Consider the following 27,406-nt stretch of genomic DNA (forward strand, 5'->3'; position numbering starts at 1 on the left):
CAATAGCATAATTAATTACAACCGCAACCAACTATTCCTATTCCCATGTCTTCAGTATTACCGTTAATATGACTACGTTTTCAAGGACAGAGGCTGCCAAGTTGAATCTTCTTGTGTGACATTTAGCAAATTACGTACTGGAAGCCTAGCAAAAGAGGTCATCACAATAATTATCAAGAGCAACGCCGAGACTGTGCAAGACAAACCTCACAAAGCCTGCTCGCTGTTTGAACCGTCGATAAACAAGTATATTTCAATCCCCAAAGTATTCCTTGGTCTGTCTCCATAGCTTTAGCATAGTTATCATCCATTTTTCGGGCTTTCGAGTTCGGCGAAGTAGGCTGGTTGAGAAAAGTAGGCCTCTATCATCTTCACAAGATAGCCTGGATTAGAGTACCAAAGCATGTCTTTTAGAATTTTTGTGATGACTTCTCTCTCTTCGGAAGTGGGGTCAGCACCACGGTTTTCCGAACAACATCTGCAATCTATAGTACAATGTCCGATACCCTTTATCCTCTGGCTCGTCAAATGGCGGCTTTGGCAGCATCCACAGCTCCGACTGCAGCAGCCACCTCTTTCTGCACAGTCCTTGACTAGCTCTGGGCGACAATACCACGTCAGGTTCTCTCTAATGGAGTCGTACATCTGCTTGAGAGGCTTGTGTGGAAGAAATGCTTCGTTTCTGTAAAGTTCATGCTGCTTCAATAATATCTCTTTTTGGAGGCTCTGTAGCTCTTCCTCCCATTGTTGCACCTTCAACTTATCCTCTGGAGTGGATACCGGCTGGTCAAGCTTTTTCTCGACGCTGTCGTGGCGCTGGACGAGTCCCCGCAGAGCCATCTCGGCGAGTATGACTCGATCAAATATCGCGGACTCATATTCAACGCCTTGATATACAATTCTGTGATTGCTTCCATGTTTGGAGTAATGTTTGACGGGCTCGAAATTCTCCTGATCCAAAATTCTCGGAGCTTGCTTTTTGGTCTTCCGAGTAAATGTTAGCAAAGATAGCAAACGCAAGAGTAGTGACTACTCACTTTCCCAAAGATGAAAGCCATTTTGATTTGAGGGTGTAATGTAGGAAGAGTTCATGAATCGTGTTAAACAAAATATCAATTGAAGAGAGCCCTGGAGTCCGTTACTCTTCGGGCGTCGGTCAACTCAACACTTGAACCGTGGTGCCTTTACCGCTACTACAACAAAATCATCATTAGGGTTCAGAAGAAAAGGTTCTTAATTTTATCTCTCAGCTAAGACTCCCGTTTAATTCGTTGAGCATATATCCGACCTAGAGTGATATGAGAGATGTTATATCATGAAGCTTCTTACAAGTCCTTTTAGATATCCCTTATAGTTGACAACACAAGGTGGCTATTCAATCAAATTCCTAGTCTACATAGATATATACATGTACCTAGGTAACCCGGACGTGATGCGATGTGATGCAATCAGCAGCCCTGGAGGGGAGGTACACCTGAGGTCTTTCCCTGCAAAAGTCCACTTGAGCAACTTTGTTTTTCGCAAAGCGTCAACTCAGCCTTCAAGTCGGTCTCGCGCAGACCCACGGTTTGTAAGCCCTTTCACTTAGTTCCTTCGTTTCAGGGCACTCGTTACACGTCATACCCACCTGAAGTACACCAGGATGCCTCGCAATCCTGGTTGCAAATGGCTCGAGTATTCGTCGCCTTGTCCGACAAACACAGATTGCCTTGACGAGGCGGTTTTGTTGCAGAAATTCCTGAACAATGAGGTTTGTTTGGGCGCAAGGCATATCTCATGACTCGCATCGCCGATGAACCCCTGTATTATGCATCTGTGTGGGAACGGATACCCTTTCGCTCCGGAACACGTGGCTCGAAACCCTGTGTCTTGCATATGCAAAACAGCTCAGAGCGCCATTGAGAGGCCCAAGCTTCCAGGGTCTTGAGGCTTGTTCAAATAGGCGCATTGGTGAATTCACCCTTGTCTTCCAACACCAAACGTGAAATTGTAAGTATCGACGTATGTGCTTTCAGGTGGGGAGAAAATATAAATCAACGGAATTTCCATTGAATCCCAACCCACTTTTGTGTGACATTATTCGTTATTTTCATTATGTCCTCAACAATAACTCAAACAATAACGCAACGAGAACCCGTCTCCACCGAGGTGGAAAATGATGATTTTTTGAAGAACAAAATCATTGAGCACTTCAGCCAACTCACTGTCGATTCCGACTTCCAGAAAGCATCCGCGACCTATAGTAAGGTTAAAGAGCAGCAGGAGCAAATCCGGATTCGAGATGAAAAACTGGTCAAATTGCAGAAGGATATCAAACCTCAGGAAGAGAATGAAGTGCTTGCGTTCAGCAAATTGTCTGCAGTGAATCAACCCCTGACCACCCAAAAGGAAAATACAGAAAGACAGAATGCTTCTCTTCGAAAAGAGGTTACAGAAAGAGATAAGTCTCTGACTGAGATCTCTCGAAGGATTCAAGAACTTCAGAGCCAGAGATCTCAGGATGAAAGAAAGATGAGCTCATTAGTTGCACAACACAATCTTGACATTGGCTCTCTTCAGAGAAAATTTAAAGAAAGAGATGGAGCAATCAACAAGATGAGAGCTACTCATGCAAACCTTACAAGCCTCCTTGCCGTCGAACAGACGAAAAGTGATTGCCTCGAAAAAGAGAAAAAGTCGCTTGATGAAACGATGCGAAAGGCACGCAGTCGACTTGAAAAGCTTGATGTCTTTATCCTTACATAGTACCAAGTTGATGAACAGTCAATGTTAGTGCTTTTACCTGAGTATTTCGTTGCAGCTTATTGACTCAAAGTTTCAGAATTGATGGTTTTGCGGGCCTCTGAGACTATGCTACGAATGAAATTTGGACCGTCTTGCGGCACGATTTGAACGGCGAGAATCTCAGAGTATGTTTGTTTCAACATAATCTTCTCCTCGTATGTGGAGCTGAAACTTCGACTAACTTTCCTGGAAGAATGATAGACCCTGGAGGAAGTTCAGACTGGATGCTGATGATATTGTCCGAGATGGAGCTACACAAGGACAGTCTATCCCCCTGTGTTGTGTGCTTCGAATTCCGATGCCGCTAAGGGAATGCGTCTGGCTGTGATTTTGGGCATTCTATCTAGGGGAATTGATAAGGAGATTTTTCAACCAAGTTACTTTCCGTCCGAGACCGGTCATTTCAGGATGAGCTTGAACAAGCTTGCGAAAAGTGATCACGAAAAGGAACACTTTTATCGCTCCGTCCTGCTTTCTATTGGTCGCAATCTGCAGGAAGCTGAACTTCAGTCTAGAGCCAAGTCTGTTGTTCAAAAAGTGTCCCACAATCTCGATGAGCTTCTCTCAACTGCCTAGTATGGTGACCTTAAAGAGAAAATAAAAAATGTTGTTGATAAAGCCATCGAGGTCTGGCGTCCTATGCTGCACGCTACGAAAAGATATGAGACAGAATTTGATCCTGTGGATTGGGCCCACGATGAGGATTATCTATTCCAGTTCCCCGTGGGTGGTGAGGATCCAATCGGGGCTGATCATTCAGATGACCACCTTCTTGTGATTTTCCCTTTATTATGTTCCTTTGAACGGGATACCTTTATCTTAACTTCTGTCGTCCCGCTCATGAGCTCACAGAGGTTATGTGTTGCTGCCAAGAAAGAGCTGAGGGAAGAAGTTCGAGGGCAATCTAGCCCCACGACTAAACAACCCAGTTGTAAAGGGCAGAACTCTGTTGCCAAAGCTCAATCACAGTCAAATTGGAGCAATGTTTTAGGGGGGCACTCCGGAGGCTCAGGCAATTGAGGACACATGAGCCACGCGCTCGAGCCACAATGGCGTTTCAGCCATCTCCGGGGACATTTCATGAATGAAGGAAGCCATCAATTATTTGAATTTGCTTGATTTACTGACGTATGTTTTGCTTGTGTTTTGTATCACAATCTCATCCACTATCCAGGTATCAAGATCAGATTGTTAATATATTAATGGAAACATGGTATTACTGTAAATCACAATTCTCTTTGGAAGATCTCCAATTTGATCGGCCATTGACAACAAGACTGCCGTTCAACTATCAAGCGAATGAGGTGGTCTTGTCCAAGCTAGCAAAGCCGCCACAGAGGAAATGTGGGGTTTGACTGATGAGAGGTTTCAGGTCAATGGCATGTTGGGGGAGCAGATGATCCTCGCTCTGGGCATCGAAACAGGAAGACTACGTTTTGAGACTCTCCTGAAGGACCCGGCCAAATTAATCATCACTTGGGCGTGCAGCATCGCCCATAGTCAAACACCCGTAGGTTGGAAAGGCTGCGTGATTGTTCGGGGCTTATTTGACAACTTGAATTAGGTCTAGGTGCCAAAGGACGAAGTCGCTACTGTCTCTTTGTCAAGACCAAGAAAGGGGGTAAATGTAGGACGAAATTAATTTTAATAGCAGTTGTAACATGGTTAGGTTTAGGATCCGCCTCCTATGTTTGGTGGCCTTTGTGGTCCATTCCAATTGTTGAAGCTTCATCATCTGATACCATTCCTTAGGATGGTTCTTCTTGGCATCCTCAATCGAGGGTGCTTCTGGTTCATCAGGAACCGCATGTTGATCCTGTATCTCTGCGTTGCATATTTGCCAAACGCTATATTGCTCGGCGATGCCAGGGATGGTTGAGATCCAGGATTCTCAGTTTGATGAGTCGCTCAGAATAACGCGAGAGGACTGTGTCGTGAAGAAAGTGAGGTCTCCCATAGTGAAGAAGGCAGACTGATTTTCGATTGTTCAGGGGGCTCGACGGCAGGCGGGAATCTCAATGATCTTTCGGTGTTTGGCATCGATATCAGGGTAGCAAATGGGCTAATGAAACGATCTCGGGCTCATAACTAACAGGAATCAGGTCAGGTGATCTTATGGGATCCTCAGACATATATGAAGCTTTCTGATTTCCCTATACCCCGGCATTCTGGTAATTTATGAGGGGTTTCACTGACTAATCTAATAAACATATAAAACATATCAAACCGCACAAATATGGTTCTCAACCTCATTTCTGACATTAATCCCTAAAATTCTAAGCAGGATTCGACGACCCGATTATACATACATGATCGACGCATTCTGGTTGAGATTCCCACTTCAGTGTGTCATAACACCCCGCCCTTAGACCGCAAAGTCAGAAAGCTTTAGCGAGGCTTAAGTCTGGTGAGGGTATACGTGATCCTAACATTCCAAGAAAGCTGAGAGGATCGGTACATATATAGATACTGCTCCAATATAGACATCGAGATTAGATACACTCAATCGACATAACTTTGTATACCTCTAGGAGACCAGGCTCTGTCACCAACTTATAATAGAGACCTTAGAGACTAACTCCCTTAGCCACTGCCAGGGCAAGTGATCTCCTCATGATAGAGGTTTCCACAGATGGCTCCATCACCACCACCATCGCCGACGCACTGTTAGACTTGTTAGCTTCTGGAGGTTATAATAGCCACATTGTCTAAATGACAATTGTGGAATGCCTAATCAGGTATTCTTACACTACCCTTTGCGCAAGATCTAAAGACGTCTGTTAGTGAGGATACACAGTAGAGATTAATAAGAGAAATCTTACTGGTTGATTCCAGCAACCTTGCATGAGCTACCGTTGCATTCCTAGACATCGTTCATGGTAATTAGAATAGAGTATGAAAATCTCATTTTAGACATGAACATACACCGCAAGCACTCCAGCCGTTAGGACAATACCATTGAGTCGAAGCGGTACTGTCCTTCTCGGGCGCAGGAGCAGCAAGACCAAGGCTAGCGCCGACGGCCACAAGAGCAAGCATAAGGTTGGAGAGCTGCATGATGAATGTGGGAGATCGTTGGTTGTTGGAAGCTTTGTAGACTTTATGGATAGAATTATTGGACTAATGAGAATGATTAAGGAAGGATTGCTGGAGCGAGAGCACCTCCTTTATAGTCGAGATTTGGAGGGGATCCTCGCTAAGGCTACAGTCCCTTATATAGGTAGGACGCCTTATCACCTAGTCGAAAAAAGCCTTACTGCCAATCTTTCCCATTCACAGTCCCATTCCTCCCATTCCACAGGGCACTAGATGTGGGTACAGCGTATATGTGAAATTCTCGCATAGAATAATACAGTATCTTGTTTGGCTTGAAGCCTAGCTCATGCATGAATAGAGTTTCATGTAGATCTTTCCTTTTTGCTTTTACGCTCAAGTCCACCAGGGGGCCGAGAAGTGGGTTTTATGTTAGTATTATGTTCCAAGGGTCTAGGCGCCCCCATCCCCTCAAACATAAACAAACCCAACAGCTACTATTTAGATCTTAGTTGAGATTGGGTATCTCGTAGACTACACGAGATGGGAGACTTTTTTGAATAATGGAAATAGCTCTCAAAATTACGAAGCACACTCACGCAGTGTAGTCGCCCCTATGCAGCGTACATGCCCTAGACCGGGTGGCTAAATCCAAAAAAATGGGCCCAAGGCATACCGTGAGTCGAGAGGCACTAAGTATGTTGGGGCTAGATGCTAGCTAATGAGACCTCTTAAAGCTGCCTAGATTCACGTTGGATCGGCAGGGAAAAAGATTTGTGCTGGGGCTACTAACTATGGGGAGAGAAAGGAAGAACAATCATGATCTAGTCAATCTATCTAAAGTAGGGGATTTATACCCTGCCAAACAAAGGCTGTCATCTAACAAAGACAGGCTCAGTCTGCAAACATATGGAGGCATCTACGAGATGACTAGACAAAGGCATCAATGGGATGACCGGCATTGTCTAAGAATTTGAAAAGTGGGTTCTACGCTTACGTTGATCCATTTTTGGCCCTCTGTGGGTGCGGCGTATATGTGGAGAGGAAAGGATTCTTGATGCATCTTCAACTCTCTGCCCAGGTGGCATTTGCTACGTAATACGACACCTTCATTTGTTTATTTCCTCTGATTAACACAAATCTTTTCCCATTTGTGTAATATTGATTACGCAAACAGGCTTAAAGCCTCGCGGCCCCGCTGCCTCCCACGAAACACAACTCGGCATCCGAGTTTCCATGCCTGTTGCACGGCTGCCTCATTGAAGATTCATACAGGCTACAGGTTGAACCTTTGAATCTGCTGAACTGCTACACTGCGGCACTGGCTCCTAGTCCACTTCTACCTACAACACTCCCAATCAGCCAGCAGCCTTTACAACGCCGAGCACCGAGCAGATCATCTCGCATGTTTATGCACCTATGGTCTGTTTGTCCAGTGTTTAGAGAATGACTAAAAAAGAACTTGCCTTCTCATTTCTATCGACAGCGACAGCGGCTACATGGATGAAAGATGTCATGAATTGGCTACTCCGATCGGCCATAGATTATATCCCATTACACGGAGGTGATACAGAACAACCAAAAACACCTTGGATAATATCTCCATATGACCCCAACACCAAACACAACATTGCCCATCACTTGCGTTCGAAGTCGGAGTATCCGAGTCATCTCATCACCTCCACATGGATGCTAGGTGGCGGTGGAATGAATCTGGACACAAGACAAAGCTAGTTCTGCTCATCAGGGTTATGAGAGATTCTTATGTCGTCAACATTGAACTCTGGACCGAGGAACTTCGAACTCCTGCTACCCCGGAGTCACACGAGGCGCCACAGTAATGGTCCTTGCAACTGATGCACCTTCAGGAGTCACCCTCCCAAATTGTGATTCTGACGCTTTCGCTCACCCAGTTGATGACTGTGAACTCTGGAATCGCGTCTGGGAAATTTCAAATTCACAACTTGCATATGATGCGCCAAAATCAGCAACCACCCTCCACGCCAGACATCAATCTAACAAAGCACGTGTTAGAAAGAATTGCACACATTCGCCGTGATCATCCAGATAGTTGGCTACCAGGGATTGCGCCAGTGCGAGAGCTTGAATGTAGGCATCGGTTAAAGGGTAAAACCGCATCTGCCAATTTCTGGAAAAGCAAGCGTTATCATTTTCGATATCCTACAAAAGCCACTAAATACAAGTGAAGAACATTTTAACATCAACAACAAAAACATGAGCGGGTACTGCAATACCGCCGACCATTTTTCATGACAGCATTGTTTTCACGATACTTCTTAAGAGCTCGGACCTAAGAAGGGAGAAAAGCGGGGGAGATGGGAGAGAGTGATGGCTCGGCGTGGTCGATTTGATTGCTTCTTCCGACAACACCCCGGCCCCTGGTTATGTACGCACCCGCCACCATTGGCTAGCCCAAATGGATTTACCATGTAGAATCAGCTATTATAAATAAACTGGCTTTTCCCAACTTGGTCTCCACTTTCACTATTAGCGGGCGTACGCCCTGCTATCGCAAAGGTGGTAAAGACGACTGTAGCGCAGATAGCGAATAACTTCATGTTGAGGGATGTTTGCTTTCATAGCGAGAAGTACATGAAATATTAAAAGATGAGTTTCGGGAAGTTCGAAGAGTATAATTGAGTGTATCTCACGAGCGATATGGTACATTATTGTATACAACAACGCCTTCCGGCTTCATACTTCGGATGATTTTCCTTAGGGCTCCGGAATGGCCCAGGGGCTCGCCCAGGCGACTCCAAATGATGACTAAGCGGGTTGGAGGCTCCGAGCGAGGCGGGGAGGGAGAATAAAAAAAAGCGATAACATTCCCCACAGTATATCATTTCACGAATTGACGACTTGTTTTGTGCTTTTCATGACATCTGATCTAGCATGACCATCCGAAATCCCCTTCCGCTCTCCGATGAGTGGAAAGATCCCGACGAATATGTCCAGGCTCTCCTCTCTTTCGCAACCGAGTCGGTCATGTTCATGAACCTTTGCGGTGGCGTGCATATCCTCGATTTCCTGACGCGCGATCCCGATCTGTACACCTCACTATTACCAGAAGACTGGCGATCATTCTTTGAACATCACGATATTCACAGCATTTTGCAACTGCTACTGCGAGAGGACATTGGCCCGCTATGCGAACCCGCCGAAACCAACGCAGGCTCCGAGAATGGCAGGACTTGGAACGGAGGCGCATTCCCGCCTGCAAGCCTCCTCGAGTATATTCGCAACGTTCGACGATTCAGCTTCCGCCGCGAGTTCACCACGCCTGAGAAGAGCGAACCTCTCCCAAAACATATTGCTGTGAGCATGAACAAGAAGAAGAAGCACGAGGTGGAGCAATTCTCTCGCTATGTCGCGTCTTTGTCAGAGACGGTCAACGAGAGTCGCGGGGAGCCATTGTCTCACATTGTCGATTTTGGGTCCGGACAAAATTATCTGGGGCGCATGCTGGCAAGCTCGCCCTATCATAAGCATATCATTGCCATTGAGCGAAAGCACCAATACATCAGCGGCGCTAACCGTATGGACGTTCATGCTCGACTGGCCAAGGAAGAAAAGAAAAAAACAATGCATAACGCAAAGCTAAACAGATTGAAGAGGCAATGCATCGACTGTACCGACACCCCAGAACTAACCCCAGATCTAGCCACTTCGGAAAAGCCCGAAGTTCCTGGCTTGGAGATGAGAGCACCACTGAAAGCGAGCGATGAAGTGCCAAACGAACCTGCTGGGCAGGATGAAGATACCACGACCTCTAACATGCTAGGCGATATGACCCTAGAAGCCGATGATGTTCTCGGCTCGATGTACAGAAAGCCACATGTACTACATGTACCAAAGCCACGACCAGAGGTCGATACCAGAGGCACTGTCAGCTACATTGAACATAATATCCAAGATGGCTACCTGGAACCGATCATCGAGCACGTCGTCGACCCAAAGACATTAGTTGAAACCCGGACCAGCACCGAAGAAGCCATCATTCAACCCGATGAAAAGAAACCAAGTGATGCCCGGGTGATGGTCGTCTCGCTGCACTCATGCGGAAATCTCGTCCACCACGGAGTTCGATCACTAGTGCTCAACCCTTCTGTTGTAGCAATCGCCATGATCGGCTGCTGCTACAACCTTCTGACAGAACGATTGGGGCCAGCAACATACAAAATCCCCATCCTTCGATCCGCCCACCCCCGCCTCAAAAAGACCGGATCTTCATGGGACCCGCACGGATTCCCAATGTCCAAGCTCTACGAGAACTACCAAGCAAAGACCACGACAGGCTTCAAGCTCAACATCACAGCCCGCTCAATGGCTGTCCAAGCACCCCACAACTGGGGCCGCGCCGACAGCGAAGTATTCTTCACGCGCCATTTCTACCGCGCTTTGCTGCAGCGCGTTCTTCTAGATCGCGGTATCATCCCTAAACCCGATGTCCCCGATGACCTCTACAAAGACCATACAGACAACCCTGACTCCGGGGGTATAGTGCTGATCGTGGGATCCCTGCGCAAGTCTGCATTCGAGTCTTTCTCTGCGTATGTGCGTGCTGCAACGGTCAAATTGAGCCAGGATCCGATCCGGGGCGAGTTGGTCAAGGAGCGCATCTGTACCATGTCTGATGAGGAGTTGCAGCGCTATGAAACTGAGTACTTGCCTACCCGCAAGAATCTCAGTATTGTGTGGAGCCTGATGGGGTTCAGTTCTCAGGTTATTGAGGCTGCTATTGTGGTTGATCGCTGGCAGTTCTTGCGTGAGCATGACTCTGTCAAGGAGTGTTGGGTTGAGCCGGTGTTTGAGTATGGTCAGAGTCCGCGCAATCTGGCTATTATTGGGATCAAGAAATGATTCCTGTTATACTTTGGGTTCTCGGTTGCATTTAGATATGGCTGGGAGTTTGTGCTTTGGGAGTTTAGCTAATTCTGCACATATGTTCTCAGGTGTCTCGGTACATAGCGGGTGGTTTACATCTGAACATAGATGCATAGAACATGGGTTTCGGGGGCACATCTCTTAGACTGCGGAGGGGCCTAGCCTAACAATGCGAATGGCAATTAGCCCATGACAGATCTTGATGAGGCTCCAAGTTCTTTTTCTAGAAGTGGTACACTCTACATGTACCTTCGTAAGTAATAGAAAATCCTGAGTTATCAAAGAGTCCTAAGGCAACAAATGCCTATGTAGGTATCTCAGGTTGTTAAAGATATTTATCTTTGCACTATCCTTCCTACTAAATCCGCTAAGAAAGGTAGAATATTGGAAGGGATACCAAATTGGGAATAATCACAGCGGAAACGACGACGATTGCTGAGGATCTACACCTGTCACATCTACCCCCACGCTCATCGAGAGTAAGGTTGCAAGCGTTCTGGGAGCCCATTTCAACCTGCATATTGCGATTTCCGCGTCCAGCAAGCGTAACCTGCTCTATTCCTCACCAACTCGCACCTTCAGCTATGTGCATGCCTACTTATCGTCAGATGGAGCACTAGCTATTAGGTCTGACACAGTTCGTTCAACTGAGAGCTTCCTTGTAGAATACTTCAAGTGTTTTGCCTTTGGGAAATTCGCGGAACAATTCCCAGAAATTCAGGTACCGAAGGTAGTCGGCGTATTCCGGGGTATTGTCGCCTCGGATACACCAGGAGATTCGGTACTGGCCCATGTTGAAATTGGCCGTATCCATGATGCTACTCGGGTCCGAGAGGGGTTTGGAGCTTGCCTCGAGTCTTTCCTCTGGCCAAAGCTTCGCCCAATTTGCAGTATGAAGAATTGTCTGAAATGTGTTACAGCGGCATTGACTATGATCCTGAGACATGGTCTATGTTGCCGACCGAGAATGAGTCAGTGCCACAGATATAAGAAACCTTTCCCACAAGATCCATGGATGTGCAAGAGTCGATGGAATAGGGGAGCGCGAGCTCGGTCTGGCTAGATCTCGGTACGGCACGGGCCGTGGTAGTGACATGGCCAGGTGGGTTGGTAGCGGGAACATCCTTGGAATAGTGGTTTAGTTAAAATCTCGGGAATTAAATGACCTGTCCGGCTCGCTTCCGCCTGGTACTGTTTAGTCAATGTATGCATTAGAAAGGCGGCGGGAAAAAGCCAGTACCCGCTACATATACTTTAGCAGTATGGGAATTTAAATAGATGCTGAGAGCATTTAAGGGTTGACTCACCCTTGCCCGATTTAGAGATAGTACTAGTTGAAAATTCCTTATTACTCCTGAAAGACATGGCTCTAGTAGTATGGATTATGAGCACTTTGGGGCGATTTAAGGCTATAGGAACGTCGCATTTAATGTGGAGAATAGGAGGTAGGCGTTGTAATATAAGGCTAGTCCCAGAGTATGAACAAAGCCCCACGGAAATAATCCCCCAGGTTTTAATCCCCCAGGTTTCTACACACGAAAGAAGTTGAGTTCCAATTTACTCGGTGTTCTCATTGTGGCGGTCGTTTCCACCCTAATTTGCCCATTTGAGGGGGTTTGAGGGGATTCCGGAAGAGCCAGCGGGACTAGTGCTGCATTCTCAATAAACGAAGCTAATCAACATACGCGATACGCGAAGCCCAGTTCTGCTGAATTCACATGTCAGAATTGAACTTGGGTAGCTCTAAAATAGTTTCTAGACCCAAAGTATAGTGGATCACTATCCAGACTCCGCCATTTGGTGCTGTTACAAATGTAATCCTGGTAAGCTGGAGTCTCCAGAAATTTCCGAGGGGACTCATTGAAGGTTTCTCGATGAGTTCCCAGGTAAGCTAACCACTATCCTGCTCCAATCAAAAGGGCTTGTTGGAATGTTTATGGATCGGGTGAGGATGGATCTCATTTGGCTCTGTTATTACCAGCTGAAGGCAATGTTGACCCGAGTGTCGTTGTTGATCGTAATCTTGAGTGAAGATACCAGCCCAGAAGCATCTGGTTTAAGTATCACAGGCTCCATTGCCGCAAAATATTCAGGGAGGGAAATTGTTCTATCTAATTTCCATTCCCAAGCTGGACTGTATAAACTGGATGGTATCATATTGCGAAGGATCAAAATATAATCTCGTCCCTCCCAAGGCTCCATGTCGCTAAAATCTCTTGGAGCAGTGGCTCAGGCTCAATTGAACCGTGTGGCTGAGCCAGAGCGTCGGAAATGTGAAGGAGCGACGCAGCTGTTTTCTCCTAGGACTGGAATATTCACTCAATATTGGTCTCATTTCGGTATGCCTGTGGAGCCCGTTTTGAGAAGAAATGAGCATATATTCCCAAGCCGACAGCGCCTAAGGCGCGATCGAGGCTCTTGGAAGTCAGACGATCGAACTGGTCTCGAATTACAGCCTAACCAATGTAGGATCGAATAGCACATTATCACTCCTCGGTGCTTTGTTGCTTTGTCCTCATTCACCTTGTCTTACGCAGAACTGAATACCCGTTACGGGGTGTTGAACCAAACCCAGAACAGTTCGAAGACACTATACCGACCCCTGCATTTAATCCAAGACCTTAAGAAGAACTCTCTCCTACCTCCTGCCCCTCGCAGATTCAAGTTCATAGTCAATACGGAATGGTCGCTTGACTCTTGTCTTCTTTCCCCACCTTTCAAAAGACCACCTTCTGCCCAGCATCGTATATTGAAAATTAATATCTCGACAAATTCGTGGCTGCAGCACTTTCGTGACCATGGTGGCAATCAATTTTGGGCGTGAACCTAAGGAGGCAGCCAACATTCGAACAACAACGAGAGAACACCAGGCGAATGAGGACACCCAGAGCTTAGAAGAAAGGAATGAGAGGGAATTGCTTGAACACCCAGATGAGGTTACCCAGGAAGCACAGGTCGGAGTCCAGAAAGCCGAAGCTACGGCTTTGGTATGGTCCAAAACCGCCTTGTATGCGACATATGCCTGGTAAGTCTATTTAACGCCTTGGGCGCTTCCATCAATAAACCAGTACAATCCCCACCCGAATCTTTTGCCAAAGCCACATGAGACGATAACTAATGTGAGATACTCACTGCCAGGATCTGGTTATGCTTCTTCGTTCTGTCTATGCAATCGTCTATTAGCAGCAACGTGATCTACTACGCATACGCAAACTTCGCTTCAGCTCCTCAAATATCCCAGGCATTCATTGTCTCGACAATCATTGGAGGAGTTCTTCAACTTCCTATCGCAAAATCTCTTAATCTATGGGGCCGCGCCGAGGGGTTCCTGGCTTTATTGCTGGTATTCATCCTAGGACTCATCGTAATCGCCGCATGCGATGGTCCTAATGGGTTTGCAGCTGGTTACACCCTATACTGGATCGGTTATACTGCCCTGAATTTCATTCTGACAGTCTTCGTTGCCGACGCGTCCGGGCTGCGAAATCGAGCTTTCGTCTACGCGTTTATCGGTACACCCACGATCTGTACGGCCTTTGTAGGGCCCCTCATTGCTCAGGCATTCCTGACCCATTCTACCTGGCGTTGGGCTTACGGCTGTTTCGCTATCATCACCTTTTTCGTCTTTGTGCCTCTTGCTCTCGTGTTCAAGTTCTATCAACGCAAAGCCGAGAAGTTGAATCTTTTTATTCGGGTCCCGAGTGGTCGAACGACGGCGCAGTCGTTCGTTCATTACTTCCACGAGTTTGATATTGTTGGCGCTTTCATCCTCATGGCGGCCTTCATCCTGTTCCTTCTGCCGTTCAGTCTTGAGACTTATGGCTTTAGTGGATACTCCTCGGCGACTTTTATCGCCATGGTTGTCATTGGAATCTTGCTATTCCCAGTCTTTGCTGTTTGGGAGCGGTTCTTTGCCAGAACTCCTTTCATCAAATGGGAGTTATTCAAAAAGCGCACAGTTCTTGGAGCTTGCATCTTGTCGGCTGTGATTTTCTTTAACTACTACACGTGGGATCAGTACTTTTACTATTACGTGCAAGTCGTCTACAACCTGGACACCTCGAAGACAGGATACATGACACAGATATATGGCGTTGGATCGACCATCTGGGCAGTTCTGTTCGGCATCTGGATTCGTCAGACCAAACACTTTAAGAACGTCTGTCTTTACTTCGGTGCACCACTAATGCTACTTGGCGCGGGTCTTATGATTCACTTCCGAGGCTCCCAAAGTAACATCGGATACCTGGTTATGTGTCAAATTCTCATTGCATTTGGCGGTGGCACTCTTATTATCGGTGATGAGATGGCTGTTATGGCTGCCGCTGACCGTGATGGCGTCCCACTGATGATTGCTATGATCAGTTTGTCCTCTAGTTTTGGCGGAGCTATTGGCTACGCCGTTGCAGTCGCCATTTATTCCAATACATTCCCCCAGGCCTTGCTCAGGGCGCTTCCCGATTCAGCCAAGGCTGATTATGCAACCATCTACGCCGGTGGCTCGGCAGCTCAGCTCTTGTACCCCCCTGGTAGTGAGACAAGGAACGCGATCAACCACGCGTGGGCATACAGCCAGAAGTACGAGTGCATTACGGCGGCTGTTCTTCTCGTTCTCGCTTTCCCAGCGATTGCCATGTGGAAGAATTACAATGTCGGCAAAAAGCAAGTGAAAGGCACCGTCATCTAATACTTGAAGTGTGCTTCGAGATTGTGACTGATGCGGATTAGTATGGAGAGACTAGATAGTAGAGGATAGATCGCCAATCATAGCATTGCAATATAAGCACTGAATAAACTGCAGATAATTTCCTTGTATCGCATGATGAAGTCAACTTCAAATATGTATTTATTGGAATGCAGAGGTTTTCGCATCGAAATATTCAGCCGGCAATAATGAGATCTCTCCTATCTCTGGCGATGCCTGTTCACGAAGCAAATAATATATGACAAGACCGTATAGGCTAGGGAGATTTGTTCCTAATGTAACATATTTTCCATATGGTTTTACGTTAGTATGCAGCCCAACATCGTTAGCTCCAAGGCTAGAAACGACGCTGATTCCTTTCGTTTCCCCTGTACACATAACCAATATGCTAGCCATTCATGAACTTGAACATACACATGCACCCACTATATTTGTATCGCATCTGTCCGCATATACGTGAGGTTGATAAATGGAATGGAGGGTATTTCAGTGCAAGATCTCTGATATTGAAGCTATAGAATCAGAGGGAATAACATATGACAGGTTGGATATGAGACACAGATAAATCAGGTGGGATCTAGATCATCCATAGCGATCAAAGGAGATTGTCTCTAGTTCTATGGCCTTATATTGACAACGTACGTAGTACGTGGTGTTGGTGAAGGATATATTATCTGTAGCCCGCCCCGCTTATATGTAGAAACTTGCTCAATTCCACTCGCATTGTTCCAATTCTGCTATATTAATTTGTCGAACTAGGACCAAGGCCCCCCTCGGCCCTAAACAGGAACCGAGGTTTTTGTTATGGTCTAATGGTAAAATGGCTGTAATATTTCCCACGTAATTCCACAATGTTGTTTTATTTAACCTTTTTAATTTTTTTTCTAGCATTAATCCTGCGTTTTGCACTCGTACCGCCGAAGGGCAAATACGACGATAATTGCCGAGAGATGGATTGAGGGTTCCCTAATAGCCTTGGAAACTAATAAAACATTCTATAGTTATCATCTCCAGGAATAGATGCTTTATTACGGAACAATGACACATGCTATAACGAAGACCAATAGATTCAAATAAGTTGCTTTGGCATTGACGGAATCCCTCACTTGTAGTAGATGTCTTAAGACTAGGACGAGTTCGTGAAGAGCCATACGGCTGAAGCTCCTCCTAGTCAGTAAGTTGTGATCTAACCAAGTGTGTTTTCGATTACTGATTGGCTGGATTCTGATGTTCGTGTCTCTAAAACTCATATACTCTACGCTCGATGCCTTGGCAACCATCAGACTCTATATTCCTCTATCATGACTAGAAAACTAGATCTAGTACTCAGGTAGCAAAATGCGTACAAATAGATACTGGAGGCTTTGCGCAGCACGGAACACGGGGCTTTCTCCATGTTATCAGGAATACATGGGAAGATATTCTCGCGAATGCGTCTAGGGCTCCAGCGCTGAACGACGTTCAGTTGACACGAAAGAATGAAGCTTATCGTGACACGAAAATAAAACTTTCATTGGGTAGACTCATGGAAAGGACCTCATAAAGGAGTGATTGTTGTATCATCATTCTGGTTTTCGTCACTCTTCTTTACACTCTTCCACTCGACAAAGCAAGCTGCCACAAATGCTGCCAACATCAAAGCCAGACTAACGCGATAGGTGTTCCGCAATCCGTTCATATAAGCTCGAACCACGTTATCCAGCTGATCGAGTTGGCCCAAAGTGAGCAACACATGCCTCATATCAGTGGCTCCTGCGTTTATAATCGCACTTGGCTCAACGTCGGGCGCGTATTCGCGAATGCCTGCTATCAGACCATTCTGGAAAACCGACTGACCCACCGCGATGAAGATGGCGCCACCCAGTGTCTGGAAGAACGTGATAGCGGCTGTTCCCACAGGAATATCCTCTGGCTTCAACGCAGTTTGCACGGCTGTCATTGGGATTTGAAGACCGGCACCGATGCCCGCACCGACAACAATCTGGTAACTGATCCATTTCCCTGTCGAAATATCAACGTCGTACAGGGTAATAAGACCTGTACCAATAGCAGCAATAGCGGTGCTTGAAATCAGAAATGGCGTGTAATAGCCGGCTGTAGTGACCATAATTCCCACCATAATAGATGAAACTACTGTGGCAAGCATGAATGGTAGAACCTGAAGTCCTGCAGTTATAGCAGAGGATCCTTTGACGCTCTGAAAGTAGATAGGAACATAGTAGACCAGAAGGAAGAAACCGCCGCTGAAGAAAAATGCAAACAAGCCGGCGGACCAAATGGTGCGCTGCTTGAGAATTGAAGGCGGCAAAGTTGCCCTTCCAGCATTCTTGCCTGTCGTATTTTTCTTATCTTGCCCGCTCACATAGATTTGGGATGCGGCAAAAAGGATAGTCAAAAGACCAAACCCCACAAACAGTCCGATAATTTGAGAGCTTCTCCAGGTATAGGCATTTCCGCCCCATTGCAGGGCAAGAATCAAGCATACGATAGCCGGTATGAGAAGGCTTGCACCCATTAAGTCAAGCTCTTTGATAAGTTGCAAGATAGGTAGCCCAGATACCTTGTTGTTGCTCGGTAGGCGGAGGACCAGGAGAACGACAGCGATGGAAACCCCGCCAACAGGAAGATTGATATAGAAACACCATCTCCAAGAGGGACCATCAGTGAATGCTCCGCCAAGCAGTGGGCCTACAATAGAAGCAATTCCCCAGACCATGCCGTATACACCAAAAACGATCGGCCTCTTTGCCAGGGGAACAGTCATGGAGATGATGACCAGCGCGCCGGAGAAGATGCCTGCAACGCCAATTCCTGCAATCGCACGACCAACAATCAGGACTGTGCTGGAAGGCGCCACACCACAAATCAGCGATCCAATCTCAAAGATGCTAACCGCAGCCAAAAAGGACCGTTTCACCTGAAAAGTGTCAAAAGGTTTTGTGGATGTGAGGACTAGGAGAATGTTGCTGCAAAGGACTTACACTCAGCATCTTATAGATCCGACCATATGACGGCTGTAGTGCTGTCGACGTCAAGAAGTAGGCACTGCCATACCAGGCAATGTCGGGGATACTCTTGAACTGGTCCGTGATCTTTGGAATAGCCACTCCGATGATGGTCTGATCAAGAGCTACCAAAAAGGCTGCCAGGTAAATGGCCAACACAATTATGATCACTCGGCTTAGTGGAGGATATTCGGGATCTTTGTTGGAGTCCGAATCTTCGATACTGGCCTCTTCATAGCTCGACTGCTGAGCTGTCTTCCCATGACCAGCCTCGAGGTCTGGGGCAGTGAGAGTTTCACTCATCACAGAGGTAGTATTGGTACTTGTAAGAGGACTAGTCAAGGCCCTAGAGTTATCTTATCGATTTTGCCTTGGGGTGTAGAACAGCGAGTCGGAAGGAGCAGGCGAAGAGACGGGGATTGTCTTCGATTGCACCAACTTGATGCACAAACACAGGCAGAGGATTTAAAAAACCTTCCTGCACTTGACATTTCTCGTATTCGTCAAGGAATTACTCGAAAATTGATCGGGCTTGAACCCCGCTGTGTCCCACGACTGATGTGCCTTTCACGAGAATGGGTCTAGGGAAGAATAAAATATTACAATTACCTCAAACTTGCGCTCGCTAGTGGGAGAGTGAACTTTTGTCACTTCTGGGCAACTCATCTTAGTCTCAATATGATCCAAAGTCGCCAATTCTCGGATGTTGATTGCTCACCTTCCCGTTGTGGCGCGAAGGGACTTATAAAAGTGGAACTACCCATGGTTATCTTCTGGATTGTGCTCATAATATAATTATATCACTCGAGTTAATACTCCGTAGCCATGTTGAGTCCGGAAAAGTCCGAAATATCCACAGTGCACCACGTGTGGCGTAACTTCCCGCAATAGTTTTCTACTTTTGTATCCATTTTCACATTTAATATCACCAACTCAGCTCCACATCATACCAGACACGAGCTAGGTCAATCTAACTGCTTCAACTACCATACCTCGTACCCTCCTTATCTAGTGCACAGTCCCTGTATTGGTGGCATAGGGCCATCCTCCTTGGACCACGGGAGTTCTTCCGCAGCTAAAAATTGCCTCAAACCTGCTCGGAATCTCGTTTAACAAAACTTTCCGCATCATATCCAACTCTCGATCCTGAGATTATCCGATGGAGTACCATTGTTCCTTGATGACATGTGTCAAGGACACAAGGAAGTTGATATGATCGGGTTCCTGTTCGCTGAACTGATTTCCAAATGCAGGTGTGGATTCCGAATCACTACATGGCACTCCAGTCACAATAAATGACATTTACTTCCACCTACCAGGGATATGTTTGTTATTCTGATTTTTTGTCACTAGATTCTACTCACACGTCTCTGCTGCACTTTGCCAAATTTCGTGACTTTTTCGCTGATCTAGCGCCCAGATATAGTCCAGGGGTGAGCATATTGAAACCAACATGGTGTCGCTGGACACTCATCCTCCTAAATCCACTCAGTGGCCGATTTCGTCGACTGTTGAACCCGATGACAGCCCTTTCGCCAGTTCCTTGCATTCAGCTGGCCATGTGAGGGAGATCTCGCGGCTCATCTTGGATATCTTTCTGGCGTATGCTCTCAATAAGTTCAAGTATTCAGAAGACCGTCTCGAGGACTACGGAGATGGCTTTCTTTCTATCATCGGCCGATTTGTCTCCAAAGGTACCCGTGTGCAAGCTTGTCTCCCTGCTTTCCCCTTCAAGTCGGCGAACAAAGTGTACAAGGTGCTCGGCAGCTTGCCAGACAAGGCAGAGGAGCTGGCTCTAGAGCGATTGAATACCATGTGCAAGCGTGTTCAGGATGTCTACGCTCCGGGTGCTCATATTGTCATTATTTCGGATGGCATTACCTACAATGGTACGTGGATGAATTCACAGATAATACAACCGGATTTGAATGGTCACTAACGTGTTTGTTCCACGTGATTGCAGACTTGTTGTGTATCTCTGACCTGGAAACCTGGAAGTATGGCGAAGCCTTACGTGAGATGGTTGTCAAGAACGGTTTCGACAACATTTCCTTCTCAAGGATTCGAGACCTTCTAGAGTTTCCTCTACCGGAAAGAATGAGCGAGATCATCTATGTGGCCAACTGTACCAACTTCCGTCGCTTGCTTTTGAACAAATACGGCAATACGGACCTCAACATTGACCATGAAATTACCACAAATCCAGATACTAAGTTGACATATCTGGGATATAAGCGATTCCTGGAGTCTGATCTTCAGTACATTTTTCCTCGAGGGAAGAATCGCTCAGCCCATAGTTACAAACGAGATTGCAAGTATCTGGCCAAGCAGATGCTCACAAGAGGATACGTAAGCAGAGAATAATCCCGAGGTCCCTGTGGACACACTCGGGTACTATGAGCCTTCAAATGTTGTTATACTGATGTCCAGTGATAGGCGTTTGCAGGGGCAATCAAGGACGCCTTCCCCAACCATCTGCGACTTTCAATCCACGAATCCATTTGCGGTACCAAGCTACCCATTAGCTTGCTAAACACCAAGACGGGATTCACTACCCCATGGCACTGCTGTGTTGCTCAATTAGCAGACGGAGTGTGGGTTAGTGCTCCTGTGGGTGAGTTCAGCCAGGATAGCCGCCTTGAACTTGTCCATGTCGATGGAAATCGCAGTCACTACCAAGAAAAACTACTTCATAGCGACCATATCGCTATTAGCGAGACAACGGCGAGTTACCTTCAGCCGTCCAAGTCCATCGATTTCAATGCATATATCAATGGTGCATTGAAGAATCCATCATCACTTTCATCTTCCTCTAGCGAAGTTTCCCTCCCTTCGTCTGAGGGCAAATCACCAGGCAGCATGTTCACCACACCAGATGTTCAATCAGTGCCAAAATTCTCGTCTACACAATCTGGCCCATGTATCACGTTCACTAAAGAGTCTGACCTTGCATCACTACCGCAAGAGACTCAAACCACAGTGTCAACGCCATACGGTAGAAGGCTCATCCCTCAGATAATGGATAGCCTTGCTGCCAGCGATCCCGAGCGGACCGTCTTCTCCCTTGCATCCCTCTCGAACGGGTTCCTTGAGCTGAACCCTATTTCTGCTCGACAATTTACCAGAGCAGTTGACAAGACTGCCTGGTGGCTTCGTGATCAGGTTGGCACCCCCGAAACAGTTCAACCTGTGGGTTATATTGGACCGCGTACGTTCAGCCCATATTTAAAATCCTTGCTTCGCTTTGTATCTTGACCACTAACTCCACTGGTTGATTTAGACGATCTACGACATGTTCTGTTGACATATGCATGCGTCAAGGCGGGCTACGCGGTATGTTCCTGATAAAGACTACGATCTCAAGTCTCTAATTCCTTCTTCCTGGTAGGCTTTGTTCTTGTCGCCCAAAAACAACACGGACGGAGTTCTGGCAGTACTTACGGCAACAAACTGCAATATCTGGGTCAATGCAGTCGAGGCTTCTCCCGTCCCTTTAGTCAAAGACGTCCTTCAGAAACGACCTATGACGTGTTTGCACCTTCCCATGCTCCAGGAGCTTCTTGATACCGAGTCCACTGAAGCATTCCCGTACACCAAGAGTTTCGAAGAGGCCATAGACGATCCATTTTGCTTCTTGCATACGTCTGGAAGTACTGGGTTGCCCAAGCCCATTCCCTGGTCCAATGGACTGATTGGCACTATGGATGCAGTACGACTACTCCCGCCCGTGGGTGAAAATGCCGATTTGGCTCCTTGGACTTCAGGCTGGGATGAGGGGGACAAGATATACTCATCATTTCCAATGAGCCACGTACGTAAACTCTTCCTTTCACTCTATTTTTGGGGGATCAATAATATGGCGTGGAATATTTCTTAGCTGACTGAAATACCAAAAGGGTGCTGGAATTATTATGGATATTTTGATGCCTGCATTTTTCAATCTTCACTGTGTCTTAGGACCAGTTGGTGTTTTGCCAAATCTTAATCTTGTGGAGAGATTAGCTGTGGACGCTAAAATTGACATATGGAGTATGGTCCCATCTCTTGTTGATGAACTGGGTGAAACCCCCGGGATTTTGGCAAAGCTCCAGTCGAGCAAATTCATCTGTGCATCTGGAGGCCCTGTTAGTCTTGTCAGTGCTGGCAAGGTCAATGAGGTGGTCAGGGTGCTCAACTTGACTGGTACGACAGAAGGTCTCTTCATTGGGAATCTGAAGACAGAGCAAGAAGACTGGTTCTGGTTCTGCTTCCATCCATACTCTGGGTTCGAGTTCAAAGAGCTGGAAGCGGATACATATGAGCACTGGGTGCATCGCAATGAACATTGGCCACTCTTCCAGGGTATCTTCCACACATTTCCAGATGAAGACTCGATCAACTTCAAGGACCTATACATGAAGCACCCTACCAAGCCCAATCTGTGGGCTTTCAAGGGAAGAAGCGACGATCTTGTCGTCTTGTCAAATGGGTACAAGATATCTCCGCTTGAGACAGAGGCATTTGTCACTACTCACCCTGCCATCTGTGGATGCCTTATTTTTGGAACTGGAAAGCCTCAAGCGGCCCTACTGATTGAGCTCAAGAACCCATCTAATATAACGGCTGATCTCATTGACAGTATTTGGCAAACGATTCAGACGGCCAATTCCATGTCTAGACACAAAAACCAGTTACTGAAGGACTTTGTCACTTTCGCACAACCAGACAAACCCTTCTTACGAACAGACAAGGGAACAGTGAAAAGATCAGCCACATTGGCGTTATATTCCGAGTACATCGAGCGTTTCTACAGTTCACGCAGTGATGATTCCGATAATGCTATCAATCTGGATCTGAGCTCAACCAGTTCGACCGAGGACGCTATCCGTACAATCGTCAGCTCTTTGCTTTCCGAAGCCCAGGACATTCTGCCTGACGCAGATTTGTTTGTACTTGGGCTTGACTCTCTAGGTGTCTTTGCCGCTGTGAAAGCAATTCGAGTAGCTTCGGGTTTGGGTGATAAAATCGCCCCTCGACACGTTTACGCCAATCCAACCATTGCGAGCCTTGCTGCAACGGTCTCCATACTGATGGATGAAGCACAGAGTGCTAAAGATGATATTCCTCTGGATCGAATTCGGGATGATGATGCCTCTAAGGTGAATGATATGATCGCGCAGCACAGGGCGCGGCAATCTTTCCGCTTGAACGCCTTCGACTACGTTAACCCCAATCACGGAATGGGAATTGTCCTTTACTTCTCTATTCATGAGGAGACATCTTTTGAGCAGGTCTTTGTCAATCTTCAGGAAGGACTAAATCGCACATTCGACATGATACCAGCTCTCAGTGGCAAGATGATGGACTGCTCCGAGCAAGAACTTGGCTACAGCAAAGGAGATCTCTGCGTGACAATTCCGCCACTCTCCATGGCGGCTTCTGCACGAGACCGCCTGTTGTACAAGGATCTCTCACATGTTCTTCCATCCTTTGAGAAGTTACGGGAAGCGGGTTTCCCGCCGTCTGCGTTCAAGGATGGCCTCGTTCTGCGAGACGATCCCTTCCCAAAATTCCCCGCAGACATTTTCTCTGGCCAAGTGAACTTCGTTTCTGGTGGCTGCGTGGTTGCAGTTGACTTGAACCACTGCTGTCTCGATGGTCTCGGAGTCATGGTCGTCCTCAAGGCCTGGGCAGAAAACTGCAGATATCTACAAGGTGATCACACGGCAACTTGCACCTGGTATGACCCTGAGAGCTTTAATCACACATTACCGGAAATCATTCACGAGCAAGAAGGATGGGCTCGACCGGTCGAAGAGATTGATCCTGGCACATGGGGCTTCTTACCCTTCTTCCCACCTGGTGACAACAAAAGCATGAAAGAAATTTCCGTTGACCTCAAGGGCCATGTGCTACCTCCTGCGCCTGATTTCAAGTTACATGATGTTTGGCCACTTCCCCAGGCTGAACGGTGTCCTAAAACGACTCTGTTCCTGATTAGGCCCGACAAGCTTGAGAAGATGAAGCGAGAGGTCATTTCCGATCCCGAAACGAAGGGAGTCATCAAATCAATCAGCGACATTGTGCAAGCCTTCCTGTGGCGAGCTGCTATCAGAGTACGATACAGTGTAGCCAAAGAAATCCGTAAACAGACGTTCAAGCCAGACGAGGTGTCCATTCTTGAGCTGCCCACGGATGGCCGTCCATACTTCTCTTCACTATTGCCCTCGACATATATGGGCAGTCTACTGATTCTTAATCGATCAACCATGCCGATCGAGACACTGTGCTCTAATCAGACAACTATTGGCCGCGTCGCTTATTTGCTCCGTCAGTCCGCCGCACGCATCACCCCTTCAGTCGTCCACGACGCGTTTTCAATTCTGCAGTCACTGCCAACCCATGACCGATTTTCGACGGCGAATATGGGTCTTGAACATATGCATGCTATGATTTCCAATATGATGCTATTTCCAACCAACGATATTTGTTTTGGAGATGCCTTCTTTGCCAATCGAGGGTTGCCTGAGTCGTTAAGACCACAGCTTGAGCGTGGAAATGGACGATTCCGATTCCTCGTCATTTTTCCTATCAGGAAAGACGGGGGCATTGAGATTGCTTTGGGTACTCATCCGGAGGAGTTGGAGATGTTCCAGGCAGATGAAGAGTTTACAAAGTATGCTGAACTTGCAGATACGTGCTGCTGAATTCATTCTGGTGTATATTGTATAAGATGATCTGGCATCAATTGATCCCATTTTCTTTCATCTGACGTACTAAAATGACATTGCAATTTGGATCATAAAAGCCTTTGAAAATGAGCCATGTGGTTCAATTCGTCTGAATGTGTGTCGGCTAAGAGTCACCTTAATTGCGCTTCTAAAGCGAGATGGCTAAATCATAATATACTCGGTATACCTAGGTACGAACCTAGGGGTTTTATATAGAAAGTTATTAGATTTGCGAGACGATTTCTTCATCTTCCCTTCACCAACATTCCAATCATTCTAATCCTATATCCACGTCTAGGTCATCAAAAGATAACACATAATGTATGTATCAAGCAAAAGCAATCCACTGCGTCCCACAAGCTGCCGCAACTTCTCGCGCCGGTCTACCAATCATCCCCTTCCAGAACGCAGAAGTACCAGAAGGAACGAGCTCTTCAATCTCCAAAGCCAGCAAAGCATCAAAAGTCCAATCCTGACACCGTCCAATTGAATTCTTAGGAGCAGGCTCCTTCTCAATAACCTTGATCGCGTCGTGTCGTTGTTGAGACGTCAGATCGGCGATCTTGCACATCCCCACAGCTGCCTTGTCGATGATCTTTGTGGCGTACCGAGGCGCAAATCCGTACCACAACCTGTCTGAATCGATGACCTCGACTTGGAGGAGATCGCCGAATTCCAGGTTCCCGGGCTTGTTGATCATGAACCCCCAGTGGGATCTGTGTGTGGGGCTATCGCCAGGTCCGAAGACTTCTATTGAGAGGTTGTAGGCCATTTTGTTCTATGCGATCAGTCTTCATTTCATATATGCAGTTTTGGGGGCTGTGATGGTTACATACCTTTTTGTGGTTTGTGTATCGTGCAGAACTACCCTTGGAGATAATTTCTTGCAAGTTGTGATCTCATACCTTGGCTTAGGCACACCCTATACTAAGGAGTATTAAGATCAGATGACTTGGATGTGATCGAAATTGACGAATGCGAGAACCCAACCAATTGTGCGTTGTCGATTGGCGCTTTAGCCCCTCTTTGACAGCTCGAATATGCCACTAGTTTGGACTACAAAACATATCCTACAGAATGTCGGCATATGTCACTAAAAATTGACACGTCTATTCCCTACCACACTCGAGGTCTTCGAATACGCATTTTCCAGGTGCTTACCTACACCTCATGTCTCACACCCAGATATCCAATACACCAAAGCCAAATCGTTCACTGACATTCAATTTTATACATCAATTTTATACCTGTAATGTTGTGTGTTCAACTAATCTCCACACTCCCCTCAGGAACACCCTGCCTACTCCGCAACCTGCGCGCAAAGAACTGCATAACAGGCAACATCTCCTCCCGACTCGACGGCATCCCATCCCCCTTCCTAGCATACCGGCTCACCTCAACGAACTCAAAAACCTGCTTCGTCCTACGCACCGCCTCATCCGAAACAGCCACCGAATCCCTCCCAGCAACCAGCAGCACCGGCGTGCGATTCTTATCCCCGACCCTAGATCCCGACAACGGATACGGCGCCCCAATAGAGATAACTCCAGAGAAAGCACCGACCTCACCATTGCCGACATTACCATTTCCCTTCAGCCCGATCTCCCGCGCAATAGCCAGCGCAGCCATCCCGCCCTGCCCGAAGCCCAGCACCATAATCTCGCGCAGCGCGTACCCGCATTTCTGCACGAGCGTGCCGCGCACGACGTCTGACACGAGGATTCTCGTGCTGCGCGTCAGGCCGGCGTCCATGTCTAGTGCGCCGGTCGCGGAGTCGAAGGAGACATCGTCGCCCCAGTGGAAACCGCCCAGGTCGAAGGGGAGTGGGGCTGTGCCTTGGACTGTGACGATGGTTGTTTCGGGGAGGCGGATGGCTTCGGCGAATTTTGTGAATGAGGCGGCTGTGTCGCCGAGGCCGTGCAGTAGGAGGAGGATGTTTGGGGCTGGGGATGTGGATTGGGAGGGGGGGGGAGAGGGTGGTGCGGGTGTGACAGTGACGGTGAGTTCGGATGGAAAGTCGGATGGGGTGGGGGTTTTTGTGGGCATTTTTAATTGAGATGAGTTGAGTTAAGTTGAGTTCACTCGAGTTCAGTTGGAGCTTGCGGAGCTTGGAGCTCGGAGAATGGCGTTGAGTGTGGCTGTGATCTGTAGATGTGGCGTAGCGCTCCGCTTGTGTATGTTTCCTGCCTTGGAAGGTTGTTAATGGGGACACGGTACGGAGTACTCCGTACAATGTATGGTGCAATTGTAGTTACTCCGTATAC

General features: G+C 47.1%; 10 protein-coding genes across 10 annotated transcripts; 4 read left to right on the forward strand and 6 right to left on the reverse strand.

Annotated features, from left to right (window-relative positions):
• Positions 1-524: 524 nt before the first annotated feature.
• N7471_007223 (uncharacterized protein) lies at positions 525-1,058 on the reverse strand (the record flags this gene model as incomplete). Its single annotated transcript, XM_057279942.1, has 3 exons — positions 525-588; positions 644-984; positions 1,038-1,058. The coding sequence occupies 3 exons, from the start codon at positions 1,056-1,058 to the stop codon at positions 525-527; spliced, it is 426 nt and encodes a 141-aa protein (XP_057134202.1).
• Positions 1,059-2,094: 1,036 nt separating this feature from the next.
• Positions 2,095-2,745, forward strand: N7471_007224 (uncharacterized protein; the record flags this gene model as incomplete). The annotated part of the gene is made up of 1 exon (XM_057279943.1): positions 2,095-2,745. The coding sequence occupies one exon, from the start codon at positions 2,095-2,097 to the stop codon at positions 2,743-2,745; it is 651 nt and encodes a 216-aa protein (XP_057134203.1).
• Positions 2,746-5,032: 2,287 nt separating this feature from the next.
• On the reverse strand, positions 5,033-5,956 carry N7471_007225 (uncharacterized protein). Its single transcript, XM_057279944.1, has 4 exons — positions 5,710-5,956; positions 5,607-5,647; positions 5,533-5,551; positions 5,033-5,448 (listed from the first exon to the last, which is right to left on the reverse strand). The coding sequence occupies exons 1-4, from the start codon at positions 5,839-5,841 to the stop codon at positions 5,368-5,370; spliced, it is 273 nt and encodes a 90-aa protein (XP_057134204.1). The 5' UTR covers positions 5,842-5,956; the 3' UTR covers positions 5,033-5,367.
• Positions 5,957-8,730: 2,774 nt separating this feature from the next.
• N7471_007226 (uncharacterized protein) lies at positions 8,731-10,698 on the forward strand (the record flags this gene model as incomplete). Its single annotated transcript, XM_057279945.1, has 1 exon — positions 8,731-10,698. One exon carries the CDS (start codon positions 8,731-8,733, stop codon positions 10,696-10,698), a length of 1,968 nt encoding a protein of 655 aa, XP_057134205.1.
• Positions 10,699-11,365: 667 nt separating this feature from the next.
• N7471_007227 (uncharacterized protein) lies at positions 11,366-11,668 on the reverse strand (the record flags this gene model as incomplete). Its single annotated transcript, XM_057279946.1, has 1 exon — positions 11,366-11,668. The coding sequence occupies one exon, from the start codon at positions 11,666-11,668 to the stop codon at positions 11,366-11,368; it is 303 nt and encodes a 100-aa protein (XP_057134206.1).
• Positions 11,669-13,187: 1,519 nt separating this feature from the next.
• crmC (siderochrome-iron transporter crmC) lies at positions 13,188-15,536 on the forward strand. The gene is made up of 2 exons (XM_057279947.1): positions 13,188-13,747; positions 13,861-15,536. The coding sequence occupies exons 1-2, from the start codon at positions 13,521-13,523 to the stop codon at positions 15,407-15,409; spliced, it is 1,776 nt and encodes a 591-aa protein (XP_057134207.1). The 5' UTR covers positions 13,188-13,520; the 3' UTR covers positions 15,410-15,536.
• Positions 15,537-16,964: 1,428 nt separating this feature from the next.
• Positions 16,965-18,735, reverse strand: N7471_007229 (MDR family MFS transporter; the record flags this gene model as incomplete). The annotated part of the gene is made up of 2 exons (XM_057279948.1): positions 16,965-18,344; positions 18,409-18,735. 2 exons carry the CDS (start codon positions 18,733-18,735, stop codon positions 16,965-16,967), a joined length of 1,707 nt encoding a protein of 568 aa, XP_057134208.1.
• A 1,150-nt stretch (positions 18,736-19,885) lies between these two features.
• Positions 19,886-25,118, forward strand: N7471_007230 (transferase family protein; the record flags this gene model as incomplete). Its single annotated transcript, XM_057279949.1, has 6 exons — positions 19,886-20,321; positions 20,396-20,781; positions 20,869-21,640; positions 21,713-21,765; positions 21,821-22,243; positions 22,329-25,118. 6 exons carry the CDS (start codon positions 19,886-19,888, stop codon positions 25,116-25,118), a joined length of 4,860 nt encoding a protein of 1,619 aa, XP_057134209.1.
• A 352-nt stretch (positions 25,119-25,470) lies between these two features.
• N7471_007231 (uncharacterized protein) lies at positions 25,471-25,914 on the reverse strand (the record flags this gene model as incomplete). The annotated part of the gene is made up of 1 exon (XM_057279950.1): positions 25,471-25,914. The coding sequence occupies one exon, from the start codon at positions 25,912-25,914 to the stop codon at positions 25,471-25,473; it is 444 nt and encodes a 147-aa protein (XP_057134210.1).
• Positions 25,915-26,405: 491 nt separating this feature from the next.
• N7471_007232 (alpha/beta hydrolase) lies at positions 26,406-27,188 on the reverse strand (the record flags this gene model as incomplete). The annotated part of the gene is made up of 1 exon (XM_057279951.1): positions 26,406-27,188. One exon carries the CDS (start codon positions 27,186-27,188, stop codon positions 26,406-26,408), a length of 783 nt encoding a protein of 260 aa, XP_057134211.1.
• Between the last annotated feature and the right edge of the window lie 218 nt (positions 27,189-27,406).

This window comes from Penicillium samsonianum, assembly GCF_028829775.1.
Source record: "Penicillium samsonianum strain IBT 33392 chromosome Unknown utg000004l_segment0_segment0, whole genome shotgun sequence".
Lineage (NCBI taxonomy): Eukaryota > Fungi > Ascomycota > Eurotiomycetes > Eurotiales > Aspergillaceae > Penicillium > Penicillium samsonianum.

Excerpts from the sequence above, each read along its gene's own strand:
- N7471_007225 (XM_057279944.1), bottom strand. The coding sequence starts at position 5,841 with ATGCAGCTCTCCAACCTTATGCTTGCTCTTGTGGCCGTCGGCGCTAGC. Across the intron at positions 5,648-5,709 it reads ACGGCTGGAGTGCTTGCGGT|GAATGCAACGGTAGCTCATG; the intron begins GTATGTTCATGT and ends AACGATGTCTAG.
- crmC (XM_057279947.1), top strand. The coding sequence starts at position 13,521 with ATGGTGGCAATCAATTTTGGGCGTGAACCTAAGGAGGCAGCCAACATT. Across the intron at positions 13,748-13,860 it reads TTGTATGCGACATATGCCTG|GATCTGGTTATGCTTCTTCG; the intron begins GTAAGTCTATTT and ends ACTCACTGCCAG.